The following is an 18,958-nucleotide window of genomic DNA, read 5'->3' as shown; positions in this document are numbered from 1 at the left end:
AATCTTCTGATTCAGATGCAAGAGTGCTACCAACTGAGCCAACAGTTAAAACCAATGAGTTTCCTATAATTGTGTTATTGGTCAAATCCTCAAATGGTCAATCAGTTGTGCATCATGTCAGGAGTAACCGTACATTGTTAAGTAATGGATTCATTTGTTAGAATTCTTTGCAGCACAAATCTTTTACCTTATAATTTTTACAGTGAATAGTAATCAAGGAAGCTAAAATCAGGGCATTGCTAATGATTAATAACATGCCTGATGGAAGGCGTCACTGACTTTCTGTAGAAGAAATTGGTTTCCGATTTCAGTCAGCTGTTACATAATGTATGGATATGTTCCTTCCTCTTGCAAATATAGCCCTATTGAGCTTTCTGAATAGGCTGTATCGTCCAGCTGTATTCTGCAATGTACATCCTGTCTCACATACAAATTCTAGTTAATAAGCCCACTTCTTCCTTTTGCCAACTTCTCACAGTGAATACATTAGAGCTTCTGTTTGGGACATAACCTCCTTAAAGATTCACAAAACCAGCATTGAGGGAAAAGGGTTTAAATTAAATTGAAACACTTTTAGATGGCGAAAGAATAGTGTATTGTGCAAAAAATAAATAAAAACAGCTAGTGAGTGACTGGCAGGAAACTGCAAAAAGTGAACATAAAAAGTGGTATAAAAAAAATCTTTTGCATAACTCCCAGCTGCAGGATTATGTACATGCTTTGATTTTTTTCAAAACAGAGACGTGGCAGTCAACCAATATTTACACAGAGTGGGAAACAAGGAATCAGGATTAGGACATGTGTTTGAAATAATACATGATGTCAGTGATTCAAAATATAAATCCTCAAAGATCAGTAATGGACCAATTTCCTTCCACGAAACAAGTGATTCAGCAGGCCGTGGCACCGTAAGCTTTTGATGTGGTTCTGCAAGTATTTTAACCCCACACTGAAAGTAAGCAAAGTTCATTTTTCAAACTATTCTCACACATCCTGGTGAGCCTCTCCAGGGGGAAAAGCACAGAAACAGACAACTTCTCTGTTTTGTTAATGGCAAATTTAAAAAAAAAAAATGTTTCAAGGAACTTTCCACCAAGACCAAAAGACTTATGAAATATTGACATGCTAGCAGGATGTGTGACCACAGCATTAGCAGCTCGCATATGTTTTCAATCTGTGAACAAATGCTAACTGCATGATTAGTATTTTGAAACCAGGACCAGCAAGCTGGAAAAACAACAGTTTTTGTTAAATTGGGGAGTCTTCGTATATTTCATTTGTAACTGATTTAATGATAAAAACAGTTGTCCAGTTTCAATAAAATTGCAGGTGTAATCAGCCTTATTAGCTGTGTATTGAACTTTCAAATCACTCAGCTAGACAAATCTCAGCTGTAATTAACAAGAAAGCTTGTATGGTTTGAATAAGTAACCTTGCCAGTTCTTAGAGTGGCGGTAGATATGGAGCGGTATATGACATTCAAGTTTCCTAAATCTGTTATGGGATTTGGGTAATGCTGACAATGCACACTTAATATCCAACATTAGATGCTCTGAGAAGTTGGTAATAGAACTTCTTGAACTAATATAGTGGTGATGATTTGGATTACGTGGGTTAGGGGATGGATGGTATCGTTGCCAAATTTGCTGATGACACAAAGATAGGTAGGAAAGTAAGTTTTGAAGAGGGCATAAGGAGGCTACAAAAAGATATAGATAGGTTAGGTGAGTGGGCTAACATCTAGCAAATGGTTTACAATGTGGGAAAATGTGAAATTGTCCATTTTGGCAGGAAGAATAAAAGAGAAGCATATTATCTAAGTGGTGAGAGATTGCAGAGCTCTGAGGTGCAGATGGATCTGGGTGTCCTAGTGCATGAATCACAAAAGGCTAGTCTGCAGGTACAACAAGTAATTAGGAAAGTTAATAGAATGTTATCATTTATTGCAAGGGGAATTGAATACAAAAGTAGGGAGGTTGTACAGGGCACTAATGAGACCATATTTGGAATACTGTGTACAGTATTGGTCACCTTATTTAAGGAAGGGTGTAAATGCTTTGGAAGCAGTTCAGAGAAGGTTTACCAAACTAATACCTGGAATGGGAGGATTGTCTTATGAGGAAAGGTTGGACAGACTAGGCTTGTATTCGCTGGAGTTTAGAAGAGTAAGATGCGACTTGATTGAAACATATAAGATCCTGAGGGGTCTTGACAGGCTGGAGAGGATGTTTCCTCTTGTGGGAGAATCTAGAACCAGGGGTCAACATTTTAAAAAAAGGGGTCACCCATTTAAAACAGAGATGAGTCGAAATATTTTCACTCAGAAGGTCGTGAGTCTTTGGAACTCTCTCCAGAGGCGGATAGATTGTTGGGAAGCAAGGGGGTGATAGGTTATCGGCGGTAGGTGGGATGCAGATTTCAGGTTATTATCAGATCAGCCATGATCTTATTAAATGGCAGAGCAGGCTCGAGGGGCTGAATGGCCTACTCCTGCTCCTTGTTTGTATTCTCCTACAGTGGTGTTAGGTAGGGAATTCCAGGATATTCCTAGCGATGATGAAGGAATAATGATATATGTCCAAATGAAGCATGTGTAAGACTTGGAGGGGAGTCCGTTATGATGTTCCCATGCTATTGTTGCCATTGTCTTTCTCAAACATTGAGATTGTGGGGCTGTGAGGTCAAAATAAGCTTGGTGAGTTGCTATGGTACATACTGTAGCCACAATGCTCTATTGATGGAAGAAGTGAGTATCGGATCAGTGTCAGGGATGCCAACCAAGTTCTCTGTGTTTTCCTGGATGGTATCAAACTTCTTAAGTGGTACTGTGGTTACACACCCAGGCGAGTGGTGAGTATTCCACCTTACTTGTGACTTGAGCCTTGTAAGTGATGGCTGGGTTTTGAAGATGAACCCCACGCCATCAAGTGCGCAGCCTGCCGCAGTGTTGATATGGTGGTTACAGTTTAGCTTCTGGTCAGTTGAGATCCCCACAATGTTAAGAATGAAGGACAAATAAACCATGATTTAGGCAACTGCTTTGGTACTTCTAAACTTGCCAATAGTCACAAACTGTTGCTGGCAAAACGGTGGTTGTAGCAAATATTTTTCTCATAGGTCTCGTCAAAGTTTCCTCTCTCCAGCAGTTTACTTTTTATTAGCAACACGTTTTAAAATGTGTGTTCTGACCATTTCAGTCTCCCTAACATTGAAGGAGACTTACAATTCATGATTGCATCACTTGACTGCACGGTCACCAAGCGTCCAGCTCATTGGCACTGTTTTATATTAAAGTTTGGATTGAATTGCCAGTAAGCAAAGCAGTTGTCAAAAGTACAATTCACAGAAAGAAAGAAATACTTGCATCTATATAGCGCTTTTCACGGCCACTGGATGTCTCAAAGCGTTTTACAGCCAGTGAAATGCTTTTGAAATGTAGTCACTATTGTAATATAGGAAATCCAGCAGCCAATTTTCACATAGCAAACTCTCACGACAAGCAATGTGATATTGAACAAATAATCTGTTTTTGTGATGTTGATTGAGGGATAAATGTTGGCAGGACATAGGATATAACTCTCCAGCTCTTCTTCAAAATAGTGCTTTGGACTCTCTTACTGAGGAGGCAGATGGGGCCTTGGTTTAAAGTCTTATCTGAAAGACAGCACTTCAACAGTGCAACATTCCCTCAATGCTATATTGGAGTGTCAGTCTAATTTTTTGTGTACATGGGCTGGAGTGGGTCTTGAGCTTGGAATCAGGTGACTCAGGGGTGAGAGTGCTATTGAGCTACAGTTGAGACAGAAATTGGAAATAAACTCACTCTCTGTCATTGATTCTCTCTCTCTTTCTAATTAATTCCCTCTCCCATTCACTCACTCTCTCTCATTTATTCTCTCTCTCTTTCTCATTCATTCACACTTTCTCTCATTCATTCTCTATCTTTTTCATTCGTTCCCTCTCTCTCTTTCACATTCATTCTCTCTTGTGTGTGCATCTGCCTATCAGTCCTACCCCTGTCTTTCACTTCATCTTTGACCATCTGAGCTCTCCTTCACCTTTATTCATTTCTATCTTTTTGTCTTCAAATGAACAAACTGTAGAAATTGTTTACCTATCAAAACTTGCCTCAAAAAAAATTTCCAGGATTCACAATTTACCTTCTGTTGAGGTTTTCAGGAAAGTAAACTTGTAATTATTATAATGAGTCCTTCCAGAGGCTCTGCCTGTTTTATTTTAGATTTTTGCCTGCTGAGAGTTTGCTCAGACGTGCTCAGACAGCAGCACTCTGGGGATCATCACTTGAATTGCCATTGATAACCTTGACTATTCCAACACACTCCTCACCAGCCTCCCATTTTTCACCCTCCATAAACTTAAGCTGATCCAAAACAAGTTGCCCATGTCGTGACTCACACCAAGTCCCTTTCACCCATCACCCCTGTGCTCGATGACCTTCATTGTCTCCTGATTAAGTAACATCTTGATTTTTAAATTCTCATCCTTGTTTCCAAATGCTTTCACCCCTCCCCATCCCTGTAACCTCCCCCGGCCCTGCAACTTTTGAGAGATATTTGTGCTCCTTCAACTCTAGCTTCTTGCACATCCCCAATTTTAACCATTCCGCCATGTTTTTCAGCTGCCGAGACCCTGAACTTTGGAATTCCCTCCCTAAACCGCTCCACCTTTCTGCCTTTCTTACCCCCTGAAAGACACTCCATAAAACCTACCTATTTAACAAAGCCTTTGGTCAACTGCCCTGATATCTCTATGCAGTGCCGTTGTAGAGCACCTTGGGGCATTTTACTATGTTAAAGGTGTTACATAAATGCAAGTTGTTGCTGCCTGGAACAAAAATCAATCCAAACCTTTACGGCCAGGATTTTCAGCTCGGCATGTGGGCGTGTGCCCAACACGCCCATGCGTGAAATAGCGCTCAATGACATCAGGTGAGCATCCCGACGTCATCGCTCACTCGCGCAATATTTCAGTCTTCAGGTGTGCGTAAGAGTCATCAGCGCACCCACCGACAATTAAGAGACCTATTAAGGCCCTTAAGCAGCTCATTAAATAGGTTTGTTTGCTGCCCATCCAACCTTACGGTTGGCGGGCAGGCGAATAGGCCAGGTGGTCTTTGCATTTTTTGCGAAACCTCATCCACGGGTCGGATGAGGTTTCCAGCAATGAATAAAAAAAATAACATTTTTTTAAACACATTTTTAACATGCCCCTCTTCATGTGACTGTGTCACATGTGGGGGACATGTTTATTTTATTTGTGAAATCTTCATTTTTCATTTTTAAAATCTTCAGCTTCCTGAGACAGCTCTGTGCCTTCAGGGAGCGTTCAGTGAGCGCACCCCTGCACATGCGCAAACTTCAGCGCTCACACTCTTCCCACCCCCATCCCAGCAGTGCTGAGGCTCTCAGCGCGCGTTTCACGCTGGCTGGCCATTAATTAGCCAGCCAACGTGAAACCTCTGTCGGGGCCCGATCGAAGGTGGCGGACTGTTTAGCAGCTTCTCCCAGGCCCGCCCGCCGCGCCCACCCAACGAGAGGAAAATCCTGCCCTACCTTTCCAGAGAGGCTGAGACCTCCACCTAAAAATATTCAGCAATAGATTCGAGCGCAGAATAGAATCATGTGCCCCTCTAAAATTGTTGGAAAAGTTTGTCCCCTCTCTTTATAAATACAGCATGACAAAACCTTTGACATGGAGAAACAGGACTGCATTTCCAAATGCCATCATAATAAAAGTAATTCATAGTATTTCCCTCAACAAATTAGCTATAATAATTCTTTGAGAAAACTGATGCAGGATCACTCTTAACACCTACAACCACAGAGTAATTTATCGATAGGCCAGTTCTTGGAGTGTGGTCTTGTGTGGATGCCCCATTTGTTAGATCTTCTTCTGTCCTCTTCAGCTCAAAAAGTCTTTGTGCCATAACATCCTGGAAGTGTGAGCTGATAATAGAGTCGCAAGGGCAGCAGGGTATCTGGGACTTCATTGACTGGTTGGTCCAGTGGTGTATCTTTTACCTAATGCAATTGAAGGACGAGGAAAGAAACAGACTGAGAGGGAGGGTGAAATTAGTGAATTACAGTTGGTGAACCAATGTCAAATCAGGTACAGAAAGAGAAATAAAGAAAAGGAAAGAAAGGTTGGATTGACAGGAAGAAAAGAAGATGAAAAGGAAAAGTAAGAAAAAAATTATCTTTCTCTTTTTGACATTTTTAAAACCTTAAACAACAATTGATGCATGCAAGAATGGGATTGAACACTTTAAATTGTTCCCCTACTGGGCCAGAGAAGTTGATTAGAAATGTGTTAATAATTATCACCTTGATATTTACGCAAAGGTAGGTCTTGTGGCTCAGTAGGCAGTGCCCCTGCTTCTGGGCCAGAAGCTCTGAGTTGAAGTCCCACTGCAGGACTTGTTGACCACAGAAGGAGCGTTCATGGCATGGTTCAACAGGTTGATAATCAGTCTGCTAATCCTTCCAAGATTCCCCATTATTCCCCAAAGGGTAAAAAAGTGTGCATGAAGATACGAAACAGACAAACAAATATGTACAGTTACTTGCCAGACTTAAAATTATGCAGCGAGTTTAGTGGACAATTAATGTGCAAATCCAGTAAGGTCTTAAAAATAATTGGGAGGCCAAGGGCAACACGCTGTAAACAGAAGGATGTAAATCGACCAGCGAGTTCTGGAGATTCATTCCACAAGTGTATCTCTTAGTCCCCTGAATTTTCTGGCTCATTTGCACATTAATAACCTTGTGCATTGCGTCATTATTTTTTCAGCAATTTCTGGCTCAATATAAGGAGAATGAACAGTTCAGCCAATTGTTGTCTACACCCCTTCCTCTCCCAAATCCCCTTATACAATTCCATCTATCATACAGCACTAAAATATTCATTCTAATTTATAATAAACCACCACATGGACTGCAGCAGTTCAAGAATGCCACTCACCGCCACATTCTCAAGGGCAATTAGGCATGGGCAACACATGCACATCCCATGAAAGAATAAAAAAGCCTTTTCAAAATGAGTTCATGCCGTTACACTTAAATTGTATTATGATCCCGTGGGGGAACCGTAAACCAAAATAACCAAGGCCAGAATTTTTCCCGCATTGGGCGGGCTCGGTGGGAGCGGGCGGGGGCAGTCGCGCAGCTGACCACCACCCGCGATCAGCTCCGTGCCGCCATTTTACGCGGGCAGACCAATTAAGGCCTGCCCGGCGTAAGACACGAGCGGTAGCGCACAGCATTACCTGTGTGGGCAAGAGGAGGAGGGAGAGTCGGGGCCAATGCTCTTTCACGCATGTGCGCGAAAGAGCGCTTCAATCTCCCTGATGCACGGAGCTGCCTCAGGGAGGTTGAAGCGTTTTCGAAAAACATAAATAAATGTAATAAAAATTTATTGAAACATGTCCCCTCATGTGACTGTGTCACATGAGATGTGGCATGTTTTTATTTTTCTGACAAACTTTTTATTTCATTCGTTAAAAACTCTAGGAAACCTCATCCCGCTCATGGATGACGTTTCCTAAAAAACGTAAAGGCCGCTTGGCCTTTTAGACTGCCCGCCAGCCATAAGGTTGGACGGGCAGCATAAACTTGAAATTAATTACCTAGTTAATGGCCTTAATAGGCCTTTCAGTTATTGGTAGGCGCGCAGCCGATTCCGACGTGCGCCCACCGAGCGAAACATCGTTAGACAGCACGATGATGTCGGGACGCACGCCCGACGACATCGCGCATCATTTTACACACCGGCGTGTTGGGCCCGCCCCCGCACGCCGACTGAAAAATCCTGGCCCAAATTTACTGAATGACCCCGAAATGAAGAAATTACTGGCAAGATTCCACTTATTGTAGCTTTTATGTTAATACGAATCAGTACCAGTTCAAACTGAACATGAATTAAAAGGCAAATGATACTTTAAGTAGAAAGATAAATTTCACTAGCTCAGGCCTCTAGTAATCTAGGCACCATATTTAAAGCACAAAGCCTGCACAAAGCTAGCACTCTCAGAAGCTGCTGCAAGCTCATGTCTACCAAAGGGACGAAACATCTTGTCCCCAAATTTAGCAATGCTTCCGTCGGGCGCCTACTGGATGCACTGGAGGCCCGCTGTGAAGTCCTCTACCCTTGCTCTGGACAAAGATCAGCAAGCAAAGTGATAAATCCAGCATGGGAGGCAGTGCCAGTGGTGGTCAGTGCCAGCGCCCTGCAAAAGAGGACAGCCACCCAGTGCCGAAAGAGGATGAATGATCTCCTCTGTTCTGTCAGGAATAAGTCACTCTTATCATCACTCAACTCACACTCAAAAACCCATCACACGTCCACTCATCACTCACTCATTGCCAGTTCAAGGGACATCACCTTTCATTCTCTCACACATGCCTTCATCTGCCCTGCGGATCGTGTCCTTATCCTGCCCATGGCATCACTCACCACCCACACATGCCAAGCATCCTCTACATCTGGCCTGGCAGGCATCCTGCTTACACTCTCTCCATTTGTCTTCAATCAGGACAAGCTAGCACACAAAAAAGGGAGAGGTCGCAGACTGATGAAAAAATGCCTAACACAAAGGTCCTCGCAGGCTTTAAAAATAGAGCCATCCAGCAGGCCGGCTTTGATCTGGACCGTTCCTGTGCTGACGGTGAGGTTGGCGGTGCTCAATCAAGTGAGAATCCTGCAGTGCAACTTCCATCAGACAACCATGCTGTGAGTGAGTTCCCCTGTTCCGCAGTCCCCTGCCATGTTCTAATTGTCTCTCTGTGCATTCGCAGGCACATCTGGGAAGCAGCCGAGGGGGTCGACAAGCCAGGTTCTTGACTCAAGCCCTGAAGACTCCTTGGAAGAAGAATCTGATGACACCCTAATTGAACACCCATCACAGCGTTCACCCACATCCTCCGCCTGCACAGAGACCTCAGTAGGAACTAGTTCTAGCGTAGCCTCGGAGTCACAATCTGGTGAGCACATTGCACTGTCTGATCCACAGCATGTGATGTCAGGGACTTCCCAGGTTTCTGGCACTTGGAGGACTGCTGGAGGCCAAAAATCTGTTGAGTCTGAGTCAGATGAAGAGCCTCTGGACTTGGTCATACCTCAATTGCTGGAGCTGCAAAGGCAAGCACGGGAACATCAGGAAGGGACGTCTACTGCACTCCTCAGATCACAAGGCACAATGGAGGAGTCCATTTGCCTTCAGTCTGAGGTGATAGTGCTAGCATGCCAACCCACCAAAATTAACATTGGTAGGATGGCAGTCACCACTGAGACCTTGGTTGGCTGAACTCCATCGCCGAACCATAGTTGGCCTCCAACAGTGTCAACGCAAGAGGGGCATGGGGAAGCTTGATCTCATTCCAGCTTCCCCTTCTCCTCAAGGAGTCAGCCAGGTGCCCTTGGGCACCCATAAGGAGGAGGATCCACAGGTGCACACCCTGAGGCCATCCACCCAGGTGACCCCAGGAGTGTCCGGCCCACCCGAATCCCTTCTTCCTGTGACCCCAGCAGCTCCAGCTCCACAGGCTGAGGAGGATGTCACTGCCATACAGCAGGACCCCGAAAGCAGGCCAGAGCCCAGGTCTCGGCCCTCCGGAGGACACCCACCAAGGTCATCACAGACTGCCTCCACCTGCACTGTGAACGTCGGGGGAGCAGGGTTAGGTAGTTTTTGAGAATGTAGTTGCACAGCCATGGCACAGGTGTTAATCACTTGTACTTAATGTTAACAATTGTAAATAAACCCCCAAGAATGGCTCCTTGACTATGGCTCCATGTTATGATGAGCAGTTTTTGTGTCACTCGCCTTGGCTCCTGCAAAAGACAAAGGCAGGAGCCTCAGTCTAGGGCCTCTTTCCTGTGCCGTTTGTAACGTCAGACTAAAGTGATGGTTCAACTTCACACTCACCGGACACATTAGTAATGCCTGCACTTCGATGATGCTTGTCATTGCTGCCAGAATGTCGTCGGCAGGCATCACAGAGTTCTGTCATTCTGCACACTGTGTTCCTCTCCGCAGATGCTGTCAGACCTGCTGAGCTTTTCCAGCTATTTTTATTTTTGTTTCAGATTTCCAGCATCCGCAGTATTTTGCTTTTATCAGTCATTCTCTCTGTGTGCTCTCGGCACCTTTGAGGTGGGGCTGGCCCCCTGTCTCTTCAGCTTCTGTGACCAGTGATGCTGTGCCTCTGAAATGATCAGGTGCTGAAGACTGACAAAGGACCAGGTACATTTAAAATTTCATGGCTGATATGACCCTGACCACAGAGTGCAAGTGAGCTATCCTCAGTCATACAGGAGTCAGATATTCACAGAGGCTATGTGAAGATCTGTGTGGTATCCTCACTGAATGTCATCATCATCCTCCTGGAATCTAGCAACTGTTAGGGCCTCTACTGCGTCTCTATGAAATGATCCTGAGCACTGAGGGTATGTGCACTGCCATCAGCCACACAGGAGTCAAACGTTCACAGATGTAAGGCGAGGATGTCAGGCCTGTCCTCACTGCATCTCAACTTCATCCTTCACGAATCTTGCAGCTATGAGGGCCTCCCGAGCGCGCCTGCCTCAACTAGCCAGTGTGATAGCCTCATTGCAGGAATCCTCACCTTTGAGGACCTCATCATTGTCATCCCCTTCGATGACTCCTTGTTGGAGGAGATGTGCAGCTCTTCCTTCTTGTTCTCAGCCAGATCGTCCCCCCCATTGCAGCGCCAGGTTGTGGGGGGAGCTGCAAGCGACGATGATGCGTGACGCTCTCTAGAGACTGTATTGCAGTGCTTCACCAGAACTTTCGAGGCACTCAGAATCTCATTTTCAAAAAGCCTATCGTTTGCTCCACCAAAGTCCAGGTCGCAGCATGAGCTTCGTTATACCGTCGCTCTGCTGCGGTCTGAGGCCGCCGCACTGACGTCATCAGCCACGTCCACTGTGGGGTAGCTCTTTTCCTCGAGGAGCCAACCCTGCAGCCTCTCTGGACCCTGGAGGATGCCAGGGACCTGAGACCTGCTAAGGATGTAGGAGTCGTGGACGCTCCCTGGGAATCGTGCACAGACCTGTAGGATGTGTTTGTGTTGGTTGCATACCAGCTGAACATGCAGCAAGTGGAAGCCCTTGCGGTTGACATAGTTGATTGCTTGTTGCCACGAAGATCTAAGCGCCACATGAGTGCAGTCAATGCCGTCCTGCACCTGTGGAAACCCAGAGATCTGCGCAAATCCCAGTGCTCTTGCTCCTGGCTTCCCTGACTCCAGACAAAATGCACAAAGTTCTGTGCCTTCATGAAGATAGCGTCCGTGACCTCCTGGATACACTTGTGCGTGGAGACTTGTGAGATCCCGCACAGGTCACCTGTGGAGAGCTGAAAGGAGCCACTGGTGTAACAATTGAGTGCCGCAGTCACTTTTACGGCAGTAAATGCCCTCCATGTTCCCGTGGCATCAAATCCTGCAGCAGGTGGCATTTGTGACCGACCAGTTCCTCAGACATTCACAGTCTAAAGCAACACTGATTCTCAGTCAGCTGCAGGAATGACAGGCAGTGTCTATAGATCCTGGGTCTTGTAGGTGGCACCAATGAGCGATGGCTCGATATGGATCTTTAGTTGCATGCGCAACATGCCCTGCCGTCCCTTCATCTTGAGGGAGATACTCCTCCTTTTGCCAAGCCAGTCGCCTCCGCTGCTCTCTCCTTCCCTGGTCTCTGTAAGCCATGAGGCATACCTCTAAATCACCAGGCTCCATGATCCTGATGTTCTCCTCCTGCAGGATCAAAGAGAGAGATGTGTGGGTTAGCATGAGTGTACTAAGAACCTGTCTTGGTTGAGTCTGTAGGTCCCTTCATGCATACAGGAGAGTACTAGGCACCACTTGGAAGGATAAAAACAAAAATAAAAACAAAAACAAAAAACTGCGGATGCTGGAAATCCAAAACAAAAAATAAAAAATACCTGGAAAAACTCAGCAGGTCTGGCAGCATCGGCGGAGAAGAACAAAGTTGACGTTTCGAGTCCTCATGACCCTTCAACAGAACTAAGTGAAAATAGAAGAGGGGTGAAATATAAGCTGGTTTAAGAGGGGGGTGGGGTGGAGAGAAGGTGGGGTGGTTGTTGGGACAAGCAAGCAGTGATAGGAGGAGATAACCAAAAGATGTCACAGACAAAAGAACAAAGAGGTATTGAAGGTGGTGTTATTATCTAAAAGAATGTGCTAATTAAGAATGGATAGCAAGACAAGCAAGGTACAGATAGCTCTAGAGGGGGTGGGGTGAAATAAGACTAAAAGGGCATAAAAGGTATAGATAAATGATCGGTGGAATACATTAAAAATAATGGAAATAGGTGGGAAAAGAAAAATCTATATAAATTATTGGAAAAAACAAAAAGGAGGAAGAAACGGAAAGGGGGTGGGGATGGAGGAGGGAGTTTAAGATCTAAAATTGTTGAACTCAATATTCAGTCCGGAAGGCTGTAAAGTGCCTAGTCGGAAGATGAGGGGTTGTTCCTGCAGTTTGCGTTGAGCTTCACTGGAACAATGCAGCAAGCCAAGGACAGACATGTGGGAAAGAGAGCAGGGTGGAGTGTTAAAATGGCAAGCTTCGAAGGCTTGTGTGAAATGTGCTGATTGGCTGCCTGAAAGCCCACCCACCTCTGCCCCACTCCACTTGACTGATTGGCAGCAGCTTCGGCCACTGGACGGCATACTGTGCTCTCAGCTTAGGCACAGTCATTCTCCTAACCCATGCTGCAAGGCCGCACTGTCTATAGCAAGATCTATAGCATTTGGTGGCATTTTCATGCTTTTGTGTTGCTTGGGTGGGCAGAAAAGCTTCGGAGGTCCGACTACAAGCATGTCAATGGAACTGCAGCTGAACTGCCTCAGCGCTGGAAGAATGCTCATTCCTGACAAACTTTTCCAAGTGTGTGGCCACTTCCCTCCCACCAGCTGCGCCCCCCTCCCCCCCCACCCCCCCGCCCACCTCCCCCACCCCGCGCGCCCCCCTGCCCTCACCCCGACCCCTATGGCATGTGCTTGAGTATTTCCTTCAGCCTGTGCTGCCTTGCCCCTCACCCCCCACCGGCACGTGCTTGAGAATTTCCTTTGGTCTGTGCTGCCTTGCCTACCCACACACCCACCCACCCCTCCACTGGCCTGACCTACACTGAAGCCCTTGCCCGGGCACTGCACTGAAAGCCAACTGGGAAAAAGTGCATAGCGCTTCTACCTTGATGTCCTACAGACAATTTTCGCGAGTGCCGCACAAGATTGTGTGCACTCACCTTCAAGTTCCCCTCGAAGTTCAGGTCACCAGGTGCATGCCTTTTAAAGGCAGTCATGAAGTATGCTTTTCCGAAGTCACGCCGATGGGGACAGTAAGTTTTACTGTCGGATTCCGGCGAGCAGGGCTTATGATTAAATGCAAATGTTTTAAAATGATGTTCCCAATGAGGTGGCGGGAAACGTCTTTGGCAGGTGGAGTGGGCAAATGCAAACTGATTTCACGACAGCGTAAAACCAATTTCTGGCCTTGCCGCCATATTGGCCCCCCCGCCCCCGCATGATGCCTGACACCAACATAGCTGGAAAATTCCGGCCTTTGTCATTGTCTACTGTCTCTTTGTGTCTGCATTTGTGCACTGAATGCCTTCACCTTCAGCTCCTCTGTTTGTAGCTCCCTCTTTGTCTCCGGCTCTCCTTTGTGTCTGCGTGCCACATGGCTTCTTTCTTAACTTCCTTCCTGTTAGCATTGCTTCTAGGTCACATGGGCCAGTATTTCTTACTATCCAAGCAAGTTCCAATTGATCCCTTTACCATTGATATAAAATCTTAAAAGTCCTTTTGAAAGAATTATGGTTTCCCCAGACCTTTTAAAGAAATTACATTTTTTCTTTATTTTACTGTTTCTGGGTCAAAGATTGCCACAGTTGTCATTGCTGAACTGGAGTACTAAAACTCAGTGTATACCTGAGAGTCAGCTCACTGTTTCTCAATTTACAGTTTTGTTATTTATAATGAATTTGTCTCATTCCAACCAGTATAAAGGAATGACACTAAAATGGTCTCTGAAATGTTAATCTAGGTTATGTCCTAATATCCCTGAAGTGACTCTTGAAACAAACCTTCTAACTCAGAGGCAAGTGCTACCACTTCACAGAGAATCTTTTAGAGGTTCTCCATGTATGACACCAGGGAGGTCCCTGAAGGTTGAAAGTAGACCTATGTGGTTCCTATATTTCTAAAGAGTGACAAGTCGGAAAGAGGCAACTGCAGGCCCATAAGTTTTTTAAAAATTAATTCATAGAATGTGGACATTGCTGGCAAGGCTAGCGTTTATCATTTATCTCTAATTTCCTTTGAGAAGGTAGAGGTGTGCCTCTGTCTTGAACTGCGGCGGTCCATGTGAGTAGGTTTACTCAAATTGCAGTTTGGGAGGGAGTTTCAAGGTTTTGAAATAGCAACAGTGAAGCAATGACAGTGGTGTGTTACTTGGAGGGGAACTTGCAGGTAGTAGCATTCCCATGCACCTGCTGCCCTTGTTCTTCTCGATGATAGAAGGCATGGGTAAGGAAGGTGCTCTTGAAGGAATCTTGGCAGGTTGCTGCAGTGCATCTTGTAGGTGGTACACACTGCATGACATTGTGCATCAGTGGTGGATGGGGTGCCAGTCAAGTGGGCTGCTTTGTCTTACTCCAATTCTGTGTAAATAGATGAATTGACAATCCAGTGTAAACTTGAAGATTACTATACTAAATCAATTTAGTAAGTAGCTGTCAACCTGGATTTCGAAGGAGAAGATCCTCCCTGACAGCTTCTTTGACTCCTTTAAGGAAGTGACATCCCATGATACTGTGGAAAGTTTTGTTGCATGTCGTGCCTAGCCCTCCAGAAAGCATTTGACAAAGTTCCACAAGAAAGGCTATGGCTGGGATTTTCCAGCCCCTCATGGCGGGACCCGCTGTGGGAGATTCGGCAGTGGGCGGGGCCAGAAAATCCCACCTTAGTTTAGCTCAATGCTGTTGGGATTCAGAGTAAATCTTGGCTACAGATAAGAAATTGACAGAAAACAATAGGTACTTGTGCAAAGAGTTACTTCAGGGTTGGGGTAGTGCTGAATGGGGTGCCCAAGCGATTGATGTTTGACCACTATTTCTAATTTACACCAGTAGCTTGAATTCAGAAACCGAATGTAAACTGGTCAAATTTGCAGATGATATTAAAAATAGGAGGGGCAATGGAATTGGAGGAGGCAGCTGAAAAAATACAGAATGAGCTAGATAAATTTGTAAGTGGGCAGAACAGTGGTAGATGGAATTTAATGCAGACAAGCATAAAGAGCTGAGCATTGGAAGTAAATATGGGCAATACACATACTTCATGTATGAGAAGGATGAAGTTGAAAAAGACCAATCTTGGTATACTCAACATTTAACCTGCCGGACTGATCGAAATATACAAAGCCAATAAAATGTTGGACTATATAGAATGTAAGTGAGAAAATCACAACCAAACTGTATACTGCTTTGGGTGAATGCCACCTTGAGTACTCTGCCTAGTTCTAATCACTGAGAATTAAGGGAGCCATTCAATGAAGACTGATCCCCAGTGTTAGAGGTCTGGAGTTTTGAGGGAAGAAAGAAGAGATATGGGCTTCTCCGTGTAGAAAGATGTCCAAGAGATGCTGTCTTAGAGATATATAAGACAGTAAATTGTAAATCTTTAGCCAAAGCTTTAAATTAAATTAGAAGATGAGAACAGCTTCAAACTAATAAAAGGCAAACTTAGCACTTAACGAAAAGCTTGCTGCACAAAAGTGATAAGTATTTGGAACAGAGTCTAAATAGAGTAATGGAAGTGAAATCCAACTGGATGTTGCACTGGAGGACATTTAGGACCATTCTGGATGAATGAACTAAGATAAGCCAAATTGATTTTCTCATTTGTAATTATTTTATGATTAAATATTTCCCTTAAAAGCCTCACTTTAACTATTTTGGCTGATGATAGGCACTTCTTTAACGATTAAGAATCATATCTTACAACATCTGTGGTTTGGTCTGGGGCAAATACAAAAGCTAAAATGATGCAACACTAAATAAGATTGTGACTAGTCAGTTATCAACAAAATGAAGGTGACAATACAGATTATTGTTGTGCAATTTGACCTACAATAAAACACATTGATGTGTTTTAGCCAGCCTATTCTCTGCAGGAATTTTTAATTGTGGAATGTCACTTTAACAACCGCAAGGCAAAATGACTCTGTTTCAAAGAACACACATATTGTCATGGAGGTGAACATTAAGCATGGATTACAGAGTTCTTAGAACAGCTGAATGAATTGGCTTCATATATTGTTACCAGAGATCGCTTTGTGATGCAGTTAGAGGTAATTTACAATACAAGTCAGCATCTAGGTGGTCTAATGAAATGAATACTTCAATAGATGGACCTAAAAAGGACATGAGGTCATTCACAAGATGATAATCAGGGGCTGGCATTCAGGCGTGATGTCCTTAGGCAAGGACTAAACAAATTGCTGTGATTGATTGGGCTTAAGTCAGGGTGAGGGTAACGCCTGCTGCCTCAGCACTTGGGCAGAGAAAAGGCAATTTGGTGAGCAGTACGGCCAACAGCCAAACACAAGGATGAACATATGGGAAAGAGCAGAATGGTGCAGTATGAATACTGCACAGATGTGAGTGGAGGTAAGGGAGTCGTTCCATATGGTGCCTTACTGGTCTTCGGTTGGTCATGAATGGCAACAAGCTTCAGTTCAAGACAGCAGAGAGATTTACTGTCAGAACTAATGATGGAAGCACGAAGAGCAGAATGTAAGCAGACTGATAAGCTGCTTCTTAGGGGCGACAGGCTGAGCTACTAAATGCAAACTGGGAAATGGACAGCTGTCACGGTTAGGATCATTAGTCCAGTCTTCGACAATGCATCTCTGACACCTTGGTTTAAAGATTTAATGCATACCAGACTGCAAGAGAACAATATGCCAGGGGTATTGCATTAGAGTAATTATTACCCGTCATACCTCATTAATCTGTTTACCAAATCATTGTGGGGGAGGGGGTGATCATTTGGCTGATTCGATTGTCATTGAAATTATACGTGGAGAAATTAGCCACAAAACAAAAATATAAATTAATACATCTTCATCTGAAAACCCAAGGAAACATTTTTAACAAACATTGTGGTTTTTAAAAATGTTGTCCTTATATGTTGCCTATAATAAACAGAGTGCTATTGGTGTAATATGGTGTCATGATTTCTCATTATCTCATCTGGTTGTGAGTCATGGTAATCATTTAAAACCTATTCCTGCTAGGATTCACAAATTGTATTATCCTGTCCTTTGTGCAGTTTATCTCACTACATTTAGTTTAATGTGTTCACATTAGAAATTAGTAATTATAGCATTAAAAGTGGCTATTTGATCCATTGGGCCTCTGCGACAGAAACATTTAAAAAATATTGTACCAAATGATTAAAATCAAATTGCCCTGGAAATGATTTCTGTTTGAATATCAGCATTTGTTAGATTAAGATTTCTAACTTGTATTATTAAGGATGATATCCTCAAAGTCCATTGAAAAACACAAACACTCGAGACTTGAAGAGAACTTTTGTACTTATAAACATGGCATATTTTTGATTAAATCATCCTGTACAAGTAGCAATCTGATATTAAAAAGTCACATTCATTGTGTTGCACCAGGAAAGATATGTTTGTGGTATGTTTATCAAAAGGATTGTTGGCTGCATTGTCTTTAGTCAAGAAGTCAGTTCTTAACTTAGGTGAATCTTATGAGTTCCATCTTATGCCCAAAAGTGGCTACCTTATTTATGTTTGTCAGTACTTTATTGAACTGCATTTCAACACATCAGTGAGCAACACAAAGTAGATCTCATGCTGACAAAGCATTCATAGCATTCACTTACATGCTCCCCATTCTGCCCATCTAATTTGAGAATTAAAAGGAAACTGCAATTCGGTAATCTCTTAAATCATTAACTCAATTATGTACCTTCCAGGCAAGTTAAGAACTGATTTCTTGACTAAAGAGAATTTGTCAGGTAGAGAAGCTTGAAAAAAAATTTATCGTGCCGCTATCTGTTAAGAATTCAACTTTAAAAAATTTTATAATGAGTAAATTCTACAGCTTTTAATGAAGGACAGCAATAACTCAAACAGATTTTACACCATGGGAAAATTCAGATCTAAAAGCAAAAGCAAACATGGAAAAACATATAATATTTATCATAGCGTGACACATCTGGTGGTTACAATGATCCAATGTAAAACAGTGTATCTAAATAGAAAGTGTACTATTCACAGTCTAACACTGACCATAGAAGTGTGTCATTTTCAGTACAGTCATTTGGGACACGAATGACAATGGATGTTAGCTATATTTACACACACATAAAATAAGTAGTAATTTAATCATATTGTAGTTTGCTGAAATATTTCACTAATTGAGAAGACTGTGCATAGACATGATGTAATTTGCTTTAGTGCAGAAGCAACAAAACTGTTGATTGCAGTTAAAACAGAAGGGCATTCCTTTTCCTCATTTGCAAAGACCTAAGAGTGTGCCAAACAAAGAAGGGAATCTTTTCTGTCACAATATGGCTCGTGGCCTTTAAACTCTCCATCTGTTTGTCTGACAAGTAATCAAAGCGCGTGGCAGGAACTGGCAGCACTTTGACGGCCCTTCTCACTTTAACTGGAGTGAGAGTAATTTGAACAGATTCATGGTTTCTTACTTGATTGTATACCAGTGATGGGTTAGCTATGATTTTTTTTACTACTGAGTATTTTTGTGTTTGATTAACATAGCATGAAATGAGCACAGACACTTTGGAACCATGGTTATATTCTTTAATCAGCGAATTGCCCAAAGGAACATTTAACG

The 18,958-nt window shown here is 43.6% G+C and overlaps 1 protein-coding gene across 2 annotated transcripts in view; it reads left to right on the top strand.

The window, feature by feature from the left end:
* The window catches only part of antxr1d (ANTXR cell adhesion molecule 1d), a 115,889-nt gene that overhangs the window by 83,876 nt on the left and 13,055 nt on the right, over positions 1-18,958 (top strand). The window contains exon 18 of one of the 2 annotated variants that reach the window (XM_078530705.1): positions 8,552-8,748. The exons of the other annotated variant lie outside the window; for it this stretch is intronic. Within the exon in view, the coding sequence (XP_078386831.1) occupies positions 8,552-8,748 (197 nt within the window). The remainder of the gene's footprint in view (positions 1-8,551; positions 8,749-18,958) is intronic. 2 annotated transcript variants of the gene reach the window in all.

The sequence above is a fragment of the Cetorhinus maximus genome, chromosome 27 (genome assembly GCF_964194155.1).
Source record: "Cetorhinus maximus chromosome 27, sCetMax3.hap1.1, whole genome shotgun sequence".
In the NCBI taxonomy this organism is placed as follows: Eukaryota; Metazoa; Chordata; class Chondrichthyes; order Lamniformes; family Cetorhinidae; genus Cetorhinus; species Cetorhinus maximus.
This window is presented reverse-complemented; position numbering and strand designations above follow the sequence as displayed.